General features: G+C 47.0%; 1 protein-coding gene across 1 annotated transcript; it reads right to left on the bottom strand.

Moving 5' to 3' along the window:
- Positions 1–56: 56 nt before the first annotated feature.
- HD556DRAFT_232175 (uncharacterized protein) lies at positions 57–708 on the bottom strand. Its single transcript, XM_041309962.1, has one exon. The coding sequence runs from the start codon at positions 468–470 to the stop codon at positions 141–143; it is 330 nt and encodes a 109-aa protein (XP_041151968.1). The 5' UTR covers positions 471–708; the 3' UTR covers positions 57–140.
- Positions 709–12,191: the final 11,483 nt, after the last annotated feature.

Here is a 12,191-nt window from a genome sequence, read left to right as displayed (position 1 = left end):
CGCTACTGATGCATGTGAGTACCGACTCCGATTACATAATATTGAACAGACTTGGAGTCCAGGCTCTCGATGTGAGTTTCTCTATCCTAAAATCTTCATTTCTCCAGCAGTGGCAGTAAAGCAAGCATTCCCACTTAATTCTATGTTGTTCCATTAACCATACTGCACCAATGAGAAGCAGAAACATGTCTCACTGTCGTCTGTAGCTCATGGGACCTCACACAAATATACGTAGTCTCCTGGCTACCACGCCAGTCAGTCAACAAACTTGAATCCTGGATAAAACTATTCATACTCACCTTATCAATTACTCGGAGCGGCATTTTTACCCAATGAAAGCCACGGCAGCAATCTTCGCTTGACTCACAAGGCCAGCTAATTAATTGGCATTCACCGTCAGCACTGACAACCATGGATACTGCCAAGGCAGCAACAACGGCGAGGACAACTCGGAAGGAGGGACGCATCATTTGTGAGATGTTTCTCGGAAATAAACCGGTAGGAAGTGACGGCGAGGATGACTCGGAAGGAGACGCATCATTTGTGAGATGCAATACAGGATGGATCTTGGGAATAAATGTGAAGGGGGACGGTAGGACGACAGCTTTCTTTTATGTCCTGGATACTATCCTGTGCAGACCCTGACCATTCGAAATTTACTTTCAAACAGATACCATTCAGAATGCCAACAGACCTCAATTATGACTAAATTATTGTTGCGAGAACAGGACCCCCGTAGATGGGGAGGCCTGGTCCCGGTTATCTGAGAATTGAGGATCGATGTCTAGACATGGGGACCACGCTTATCGGCCTGTATTCTTGGGTCCTATGTAGAAGTGTTCTACCACAGGTAACGTACAATTCCAAACCGTTGCTGTATACAGCCTACGTTACTAGGCGACACGGGGATCTGGCAGAAACTGAATTGAGAACTTCAGGCGTCTCATGGATGCTGAGGAATTTCAGAGTCTTGTCGTGCATCAGGGAACGCGAAACATGATACTGGCAGCCGAGGCTTTGAAGATCAAATTCCAAAAGAGAGTGCGCTCCCTAGGTCTGTCGATGTTGTTAATGCACACTACAGAGTATCATCAAGAAACAAAGCTAGACCCCGACGTTAGTTCTCCACCGAGATGCAATCTTTTCACAACGGGTACAGATGTAGCACTAGACACGATGTACCTGTTTATGTCAGATATGTGTACGACAACGATTGGTCTCATCTCGCGGCTTCATACCCCTCCTAGCGTCCGGTATTACCGGAACGAACCTCTAAGCCCTAGTCGACACCAAAACCATCCCTCTCCAACACCAATTTCCACACGCAGCCTCCTCTTCACGTCACCTCCTCCGATCACCATCGCCTACCCATCCTTCTACCCATCCTCCTGGTGATGCATGTTGTAAGCGAGGTATTTCTTGATATGCTTTGGAGATGCTGATTGCAGACGAGCAACTGCTTAAGCCTGAGCTGCCTGTGACTAGGATTCGCCGAGCGTTGTTTGAGTAGTTGGATGGCGTCACGGTCCATGCAGGTGGGCACTGCTTCCAGGGGTGAAGAAGCCAATTGTGACAGCCATCTCAGAGGGCAATGGAGTCTGACGAGGATAGGATGATGCTGAATGAAGCCGAATGACCCGATGTTTCAAATTCACGTCGAGTTCTAACTTGCGTACTTTATCCTGCAGGAAGAAATAGGGAAGCAATAGTATAGTAGCCATGGGAGGAGTGTATGTAAACATAGTGAATGAAATCTTCGTGCAGCCGAAACTGTTTTGTAAGAGCGAGTCATAACAGATATTGTATGAAATCCGTAAAATGTGCATAAATCTTCAGTCGATTAAGATATGTACATGCAGTCTGACTGACAAATACAACCGCGAACGCAATGCAACCTACTACTGTTCGCGACACTTGTGCCATGATGTGCCGTGTGCGACACGACTCAAGTCCAGCTGTAGGGCATTGTTGGATATCACCAGCGTGTTGCCTGGGGCATACACCACTGGGTGGAAAGTGAGTGGGATCCAGAGTAGAATTCGTCCTTCGGGACCTACAATCCATCCCTCCTTGTTTAGACTGGAGGGGGCTGGGGTATCAGAATCTTGGATAAAGGAGGAGGCAGAATGAAGGGCATGAGTCGGATCGGATGAGAAACATATTGTAGGTGTTTCAAATGATTGGTGCTGCTGGATTAGAGATTCTAGATCCCACACTCGGATAGTCCTGTCGGACGACCCAGATACGATGCGTTTGCCATCAGGTGAGATTGCGACAGACAGAACATGTCCGGTGTGCCCTCGGAAAGGGGGATCCACTGCCTCGCCAGTCTTCATATCCCACACCCGGACGGTCTCGTCGTCCGAGCCAGACACTATGCAATTGCTATCTGAGGAGACCGCAACAGTGTTAACCCAGTCAGCGTGGCCTTGGAGAGGGGTGCCCAATAGCTCGCCGGTCCCCATATCCCACACACAGATACATCAGGAAATTCTCACATTTGCTTTATGTACTTAAATGACTTGATAAGCACAAATAAGTAGGAACGATGGATAAGTAAACATTGACTTATTCAGACCAGTCGATCTCTTATTTTCGTCTTAATTTCACTTATCCCTCTGGTAGTAAGACGAAAAAGTGATCATTGGATCCAAACAGTACGATAAGCGAAGTAATGAAACACCACAAAAAGTCAATTAATAGGATTTATAAAACGAGCGGACAAAGCGGTCGAAATTGTGAGTGAGCGAAACTTCAACTTGAATACTGTGATGAAGGGCAATACGAAGGAAGGTGGCGGCGGTTGAACCTTGAATGGTACGAATGCTGCGGTGCTGACATGTAGGTGCGTCACAACTTGAATATAGCACCACCATGACAATATAGTATTCTGTTGAGATAAGAAAAGAGGTCAGTGATGTTGATGGTGCGGGAAGAAACTAATGTTACAAATGAGGGCACGGTCGTTGATACTCTCCTCCACGTCATCGTCCAAAAAGTCCGTGTTCGATGTCTTCATAAGCTTTCGTGCACGCACAATAATGTTGAGTTTTGTTTCCTCATCCCTGCTACTGATTGATTTCATGTATGACTCCGTCTCTTCGTGCCAATTCGCGAATGAAAATTTATAATTTCCGCTCGACATCTTCCCTGTCACCTTGTTGAGCGTTTTTGGGAGTTTGACGCCAGACTTGCCAGTTGTCATGGATGCGAGAATGTCTTCGACCTTGATGACTTTGTCTTTAACGAACTTGAGGGCACGTTCAAGCTAGAAACAATCAGAAAAGCAAATTTCAGATAAAAAAAACCTCACCGCGACAACACAAAGCACGATGACACCGTCCATGCCTTTACCCAAGGCAAGCTCATCAGTATATAACGCAGGGACATCAGCATGATTGACGATGGCGCTGAGATGAGTGGATGCGATCATTCGCAGTACAAACACTGATAGGTAGGCTGTGTCCCGTGATATATTGTCTGGGTCTTCATACATGAAGGCGTAATTCTGGAGGAATCGCTTGGCAATGTCGGCGTTTGGTGCATCCGTGATGCGCGAGCAAAAATCGACGATGATGGCAAGTGCCGTGGAACCAATGTTGCTCCTCCACTCCGAGAGTCGCTGTTGCGCCTAAAACAGCATATGAAAGATGCAGCACAAAATGTATTAAATGAACTTACTACTGCAAATACTGCACCGTTCGTATTTACCTTGTATTTGACATCAGGGTAGACTGTATCAAAAATCTCCTGCAGTGCGTCTGCCATCACAGACTCAGGTATTTCCCATGGATTAGGTTGACTTCCAGCCCAGAGAAGCGTGGTAGACAAGAAAGCCTTCACCCACTTTGAGTCAGCAGGTATGGGAAGATCGTTGTTGCGATATTGACCACGGGGCTTGATGACCTCCTGTGCAGCAGTCTTCCCGGCATTTGATGGGACTTGGGTGCTGGGGGGAGGCACAACATCATCATAATAGCCTGCCGGGACCTGAGTGGAGGGTGGAGGCACAACATCGTCATAATAGCCTGCCGGGACCTGAGTGGAGGGTGGAGGCATGAGATCGTCGTCATCAGTAACCTTGGAGGCTCTGGAGCGCTCTCTCTTCAACTTTTTTGGTGGGGGAGGGGTAGCGCTCTGAGATACAATGGTAGATGCCTCAAATATACAAACTGAGTCGGTTATGCAAGAGATAAAATAAACACGCACTGATGTAGTCTTGCGAGGGGCATATACCTTCTTCTCCGAGTCAATGATGGCCTCGGACAAGAGGCCTGTCATTTCCTGCGAATCATCAATCAAAATGTCAGAATCATCCGTGGCCTCGGATGCAGTCTCGTCAACAAAATCTGCAACATCATCCGAAGCCTTACGCTTGACACCACCAGACTCTGCAAAATAAGTTATCTGCTCCGGCTCAGAGTCACTCTCACTAGCGGGAACGATTACAGTAGACTTCTAGAATCCAGGTTAGTCCTTGAACAGAATGGTTCATGGAAATAATGACTTACTCTAACTGCCTGTCTCCCTTTCTTCTGAAGTGCAACTGGATGCCGTTCCAAAACATCAGAGCCATCAAGGCTATCATCGCTAACCATCAGGACATCGTCGGTAGATTCGGAGAATATGTTGAGTTCGGTTGGCTGCTTCTTGTCAATGGCCGCAGATTTGGTCTTAGAACTAGTGTTAGTACTGGTGGTGGACAACACTGATGAGGGCGGAGTGGAAGCAGCTTGAGATGCAGAATAGGTGTTCGATTTGAGACTGGTTGCATTGGACTTTGGGTCAGCTTGTGGTGGGACATCGTTGAACCAGCCATCGATAAAACTGTTGAGTGACGATTTTTCAGTCGTCCTTGAAACCGCACGGTTAATAAAGAATAGAGTTGACTCGGTGAGTAAAAACATTGGGAAGCAAGTGTGTTGACTCACGATAATGCCGCATTGTTGCCTTTATTGTTACTGATGGCACGTGCATCCGAAGCAGCCTTCAATCCAGAACGGGCATTTCTGATCGCTTCCTTCAGTAACATCGTCTTTTCCTGCTTCTTTGTCTTGCCGCTTTTTCCAGCAGCCTCATCAATCTCACTGTCTCTGAGAAGCGTGTCCTCTAGGTAAGTGTCAGTTTCAGTTACTACTCTTGATAGGAGGCTCATACCACTTGCGGTGTCCTTCATAGACACTTTGTTACCTTTGCCTGTAGGACGAGGACGGGGCCGAATAGGTTTTGGCTTGCTTTCATGCATTTTGGCTTCAAGAGTCTCCATGCCGTCTTCAATTCCTGCAATTCGTTCAGCAACCTTTTGAATCCGGGCATTCCTCTCTTCAGGGCTTTCATTTGCGTATGGGGTATTAGCAACTTTTGAAGTCTTGGTACGAGGTTTTCCCTTTGCATTCTGGAGCCGCTCCTCAGCTTCAGCCTCCAGAACAGGCCTACCAGGATGAGCATTTGCGTTTGATGGACGAGTCCGACGCGTGGACACTTCTTGTGAGGCTTTGGGGGGCATAGCTGACTGACGGAGATGATGGGAGGCGAGGACGAAATGAAGCGAAAAGTTCAAGGTAAAATTTGCATGGTACTGGCCCCGTCAATTTGCACAAATATGCGCTCACACTTGTGTTACGTTCCAGAACTTACTACTTGGGCTCAATTTTCGTACTGCTACGTCTAGTCCCAATTCAGTTCTATACGCCAAAGTTCCCGTCAACTAATATTCTTCAACCGGCACTCTAGCACGCATGGCACCCTGCTCTACTCAGTATTCTCGAAGGAAGCATAACTCGTTTCAGTTACCCTGCGGTCATCCTGGATGCAATCAACATTTCAAATCTCAAGGCGGGCGAACAAGACACCGCACCATCATGCACCCAATCCTGTGCCACCCAAGGACCAATGAACCTGCGCCGCAGGATATGGATATCAGTCCTCCTGGTACGACTCGCTCAACGGTTACCACATTCCTTCTGACCCTGATTTCAGAATGTTATATTCCAAATTGCTCGTCTCCGCCACCAATACAAGAAGTAGACACTGATATGAATTCCAGTGAGTCCCAGCGGTTCCTGCTACCCGACCCACAGTTCTAACAATCCCTTCTGAAGATATTCCACACTATGACCACTCATTTCCACCACGACCAAGACAAGAACGAGATGGCAATGCTAATGGTGAGTCACAGTTCCAGTCTCAACGCCAGTACCTCTTTTCTAACAGCACCTTCCGAAGATGTTCCGCACCACTCGTCTCCAGCACCAGCCCGGGAAGTAGACTCTGAATTCTATGGTACAGGCAAATCTTTGTATCGAAATTATCACACTGGTTTGAATGGTGATTGTACCTTTTTTATTCTTACTAGTAGCACATCTGATGTTAATGACGTCTTAGCTCGACCATGCGATGCAAGTGGCAATTTTTTGCCCCCTGGTACTCCACCAATCCCTCTCGCAGAACAGTCACCTGATGACTGGTCACCATTTCGCAATCGGATTGAATTCGAGACGGCTGAGTTTTTGTACAGCCATGTACAAATGTCCGCACCCAATATAAACACTCTTCTCGATCTCTGGGCTGCATCGCTTCTCAAACATGGCGATCAGCCACCTTTTGCAGATCGTAAGGACCTCTATAACACAATCGACAACATTCCAATCGGTGGTGTCAGCTGGCAGTCTTTCAAAATTCAGTACTCTGGAGAGAAACCTGTTGGGCCCGATGTGCCTCCATGGATGAACCAACAGTTCGAAGTTTGGTATCGTGACCCTCGTGAAGTTGCACGAAACATCCTCACCAACCCCGACTATGTAAATGAGTTTGATTATCGCCCTTTCCGCGAATATTCAGTTGATAAGGACGAACGTCGTTATCAAGACTTTATGTCGGGCGATTGGGCCTGGCAGCAAGCAGTATGTGGTATTATAAAGTTAGCCTCTTCGTACTAATCATGCTTTTCAGGATATCATTGCGGCTGATCCTGACAATCTCGGAGCAACATTTGTGCCGATAATACTCGGAAGCGACAAGACAACAGTGTCCGTCGGCACTGGAAACAACGAATACTATCCATTATATCTATCTATTGGCAATGTCCGCAACAATGTCCGTCGAGCACACCGAAACGCCCTCTGTCTTATTGGCTTTCTTGCCATACCAAAGAGTGAGTTTTTCAGACTGTTTCGCACTGGAACCCGGCTAAGTCTTGTAGCTACCAATGAACATAAAGAAAAAGAAGAATTTCGGAATTTCCGACGCCAGATCTTTCATTCCTCACTCGCCAAGATCCTCGAAACGCTCAAAGATGTCATGTCAAAGCCTGAGGTCATACGTTTCGGTGACGGTCATTATCGACGTGTCATTTTTGGATTAGGACCATATATTGCGGACCATGAAGAACAAGTTCTACTTACGTCTATTGTGAGGAACTGGTGTCCAAGGTTTGTCTTACTAGTTCTTTGCCTGCTCTCCTGATATCTGATACCTTCAAAGGTGTCTTGCTCCACATGGAAAACTAGATGATGAAGATGCACTCTGCCGATGCGAGGCACATAGAGAGGCTCTCGTCGAGGAGGATACATTTGATGTGGATATGCTGCGGCGTGAGTTTGGTATTGTTGGAGATGTTGTGGTACGCTTCATTCAGTTGCTGCAAGTGCTCGCGGGACTTATTTATGTTCAGCCTTTTACGAACGACTTCCCTCGTGCCGATATTCATCAACTCATCGCACCAGATATCCTGCACCAAATCGTCAAAGGCTGTTTCAAGGATCATCTCGTTATGTGGGTGGAAAAATACCTCCATCGTATTCATGGGAAAAGGAAGGCTGAACAAATTATGGACGACATAGACCGTCGTCTGGCTGTTGCTGCCCCATTTACTGGCTTGCGACATTTTCCGCAGGGCCGTGGATTCAAACAGTGGACCGGGGACGACTCTAAAGCGCTCATGAAGGTATGTGTATGTTTTTAATTGACATAAGACTCGACTGATAAAATATATGTTCAATGACATGTAGATATATCTACCTGCAATAGAAGGCCACGTACCAACGGACGTTGTCCGTACATTTCGTGCATTCTTGGAGTTCTGCTATCTCGTCCGAAAGAATGTTATCACGGAGGACACAATCTTGCAAATAGAGGATGCCCTTCGCCGGTTTCACCACTATCGTCCAATATTCCTCAAGCTTGGCATCGTTCCTACATTCTCGCTCCCGCGCCAGCATGCAATGAAGCACTACCCTGAACTTATCCGTCTTTTTGGAGCGCTGAACGGTCTCTGTTCATCAATGACAGAAAATAAACATATTAAAGCTGTAAAGCAACCATGGCGTCGGTCCAACAGGTACAACGCACTCGGGCAAATGCTTGTGACAAATCAGCAACTCGACAAACTTGGAGCATTGCGTGTAGATTTTACCAAACGTGGTATGCTCAATAGTACATGTCTTAGTGATGCTTTAAACATGAAAGGTTAGTGAATAGAGATCGCACTATTATTCCTTTGCTGATTTCAATTAGGTCATGTCGATGATCCAGGCGATAATGAACCCATGAATGACATTCCCAACACTATTCAATCCAATGCTGCCGACGACAACGACAACGATGGACTTGATAATGGTGAGATCGATGATGGGCCACCTGAGATTGAGGCTCATGTGCAGCTTGCTCAAACATGTCGTATGTGGTTTGATGCTTTTGTTATTAAATAGCTTATAATTATATTAGAACGAAACCGTGCTCAAACCGTGGCGGCACTTGCTATCGAGCTCTCTGTTAAACACTTACGAGAACTCATCGGGAGCTTTCTGTTCAAACAGCTTCACCCTCACGACACTCGCGACCATGCTACTATCCCAGCTGACAGCTTCCCGGTCTACGACGGGAAAGTCTCAGTAGTCAATTCAGCATCATCAAGATTCTATGCACCCAGTGATTTAAGTGGGGTTGGAGGGATGCGAAGAGAATACATTCGATCCTGCCCGAAATGGAGGAACGCACATGCCCGCTATGATTGCGTGTTTATCAATTCACGACCCGAACTTGACGGAATGCGAGGACTCGAAGTAGCGCGTGTGCTATGCTTCTTTTCGTTCAAGTACAAGTTGGTCCTATACGAGTGTGCTGTTGTTCATTGGTTCAGCGTCATCGGTGATGCTCCTGATGAAGACACGGGCATGTGGGTAGTTCAGCCATCATTCGATGATCGCTCTCCAGACATTTCAGTGATACACATTGACGCAATCTATCGTGCAGCTCATCTCCTTCCCATTTACGGTACTGATCCCATCCCTCATCATCTCAAATTTTACCACTCTTTAGACAACTTCCGTGCCTTCTATGTCAACAAGTTCGCGGACCATCATGCATTCGAAATTGCATTTTAATTTGTCCCGTGAACGGCTCGGTCCTTACTCTTCTGCTCTCCTCCCATCCTGCCACCTCCACCAAACAACTTGGGATCCATGTCCCTTCTGCTGCCCTCCCGTCCTGCCGTGTCCTTGGGACATGCTCCCTCCTGCATTCTCCTCACCCGGCGAGGGTTTTAATCTCTGCATTTGAGATCTCCCTTCGACTTGCGCACATGTGGGGATTGGATTAGTAGCTGATTTTTTCATGCGTGTGCTTGGATTGCACGCAAACCGCTCTCCTTGTTGATCCCGGCTCAGCGCCATTGAAAACTTATAAGATTCTGAATTGTTACCATTCACGTACTAATGTATTTGTCGAAAAAATGTCTTATCGCACTTAATTCACTTTTGCGTCTTATACTACAACGTTGATTTGAATCGAGTTTGCAAAAGTGGTATCAGTAGAATAAGTAACATCAGAGGTTTCCTTTTTTTACTTAGCGACTTTTTTCAGACCAATAATATGAGTCAGACCGAAAAGGAAATGTGAGATATTGCTGATGTAGTCCTGTCTCCTGAGCAAGATACAATATGACATGCATCTCGCGAGATTGCAACAGACAAGACATAACCAGTGTGGCCTTGGAGACGGGCACTCGGTGCCTTGTCAGTCCCCATAAACACCTGGATTGTCTCGTCATCCGAACCAGACACTATGCGACTTCCGTCCGATGAAATTGCAACAGACCGAACCCAGTCGGAGTGCCCACTGAGAGGATATGCTTCACCAGTCTTTATATCCCACACCCGGATTGTATTGTCATGTGAGCCAGACGTGGATCCTATTGAACGCTATGAAGATGTACTCGCTAGAACACCTAGCTTTCAAACTGACACATATCTGTTGGATGATATGTACAGACTCATATTGACAGACCTCATGCCAAAGGACAAGAGAGCAATCGCCAAATTCCGTTCAGTGATGGCACAAATTGTTGCATCGCCTGAACCGCTCCCCATGACTGCATTGACCGCCATACGACTACATTTTCCACATCATGAAGACCGTTACACAGTGGACCGGGTGATTGGACCAATGGGCTCGCTTTTGACGGGGACTGCGGATTTTCATACTCCCATTCGTCCCCTCCACGCATCCTTCTACGACTTTCTCACAGACAAACCACGCAGTCATGACTTCTGCGTCGATGTTTCTTTGGCACAGAGCAACCTTGCCTTTACCTCGCTTCAGGTCATGAAGCACGGACTTCGCTTCAACATCTGCTCCTTGGAGAATTCGTACTTGCCTAACTCTTCCATCCCCGATTTGGAGAAACGAGTCAAAGAATCCATTCCGGCTGAGCTATCATACTCATGTCGGTTTTTGGGGAACTCATGTCAGCTCTACATCCTTCGAATCATTGCTCGCTAAAGAGGTTGAAGCTTTCTTCGATGGAGAGCGCCTCCTTTGGTGGTTGGAAGCACTGGCCCTGATGAAAACCCTCGGCGGCTCTGTAGTGACCCTTTCATCCATTGAGAAATGGGTTTCGGTGCGTAGCTCAAGCTCATTTTTGCAATGAATTCTTACGAGTAGCGTGGTTGTAGGGTCATGCCGAGTTCACGCATGTTAGTCACGCTACCAGGGATACCCTACGTTTCGTCTGAACATTTGCGACCACCATCTTACGCAGCACTCCTCATTTATACGTGTCCGCTCTGCCGTTCGCTCCAACACAGGCAGTAATGTTTCGCAAGTTCACCTCAAAGTTTCCTTGCACCCCTCCGGCGGGAAGGTCATTGTGTCCGGTTCAGGGGATGAGAGCATCCACATGTGGAATGTGGAAACTGGGAAGGCATCGGGTGTTCTACAAGGTCACACTGATCGTGTCCGGTCTGTCGCAGTCTCGCCGGACAGAAGCTGTATTGTGTCTGGCTCACATGACAATACAATCCGGGTGTGGGATATAAAGACTGGTGAAGCATATCCTCTCAGTGGGCACTCCGACTGGGTTCGGTCTGTTGCAATTTCATCGGACGGAAGTCGCATAGTGTCTGGTTCGGATGACGAGACAATCCAGGTGTTTATGGGGACTGACAAGGCACCGAGTGCCCGTCTCCAAGGCCACACTGGTTATGTCTTGTCTGTTGCAATCTCGCGAGATGCATGTCATATTGTATCTTGCTCAGGAGACAGGACTACATCAGCAATATCTCACATTTCCTTTTCGGTCTGACTCATATTATTGGTCTGAAAAAAGTCGCTAAGTAAAAAAAGGAAACCTCTGATGTTACTTATTCTACTGATACCACTTTTTGCAAACTCGATTCAAATCAACGTTGTAGTATAAGACGCAAAAGTGAATTAAGTGCGATAAGACATTTTTTCGACAAATACATTAGTACGTGAATGGTAACAATTCAGAATCTTATAAGTTTTCAATGGCGCTGAGCCGGGATCAACAAGGAGAGCGGTTTGCGTGCAATCCAAGCACACGCATGAAAAAATCAGCTACTAATCCAATCCCCACATGTGCGCAAGTCGAAGGGAGATCTCAAATGCAGAGATTAAACCCTCGCCGGTGAGGAGAATGCAGGAGGGAGCATGTCCCAAGGACACGGCAGGACGGGAGGGCAGCAGAAGGGACATGGATCCCAGTTGTTTGGTGGAGGTGGCAGGATGGGAGGAGAGCAGAAGAGTAAGGACCGAGCCGTTCACGGGACAAATTAAAATGCAATTTCGAATGCATGATGGTCCGCGAACTTGTTGACATAGAAGGCACGGAAGTTGTCTAAAGAGTGGTAAAATTTGAGATGATGAGGGATGGATCAGTCCGTAAATGGGAA

Source organism: Suillus plorans (genome assembly GCF_016647745.1).
Source record: "Suillus plorans strain S12 chromosome Unknown HD556scaffold_142, whole genome shotgun sequence".
Lineage (NCBI taxonomy): Eukaryota > Fungi > Basidiomycota > Agaricomycetes > Boletales > Suillaceae > Suillus > Suillus plorans.
This window is presented reverse-complemented; position numbering and strand designations above follow the sequence as displayed.

Bases quoted from the DNA above. Each gene is read 5' to 3' on its own strand.
- HD556DRAFT_232175 (XM_041309962.1), bottom strand. From the start codon at position 470: ATGATGCGTCCCTCCTTCCGAGTTGTCCTCGCCGTTGTTGCTGCCTTG.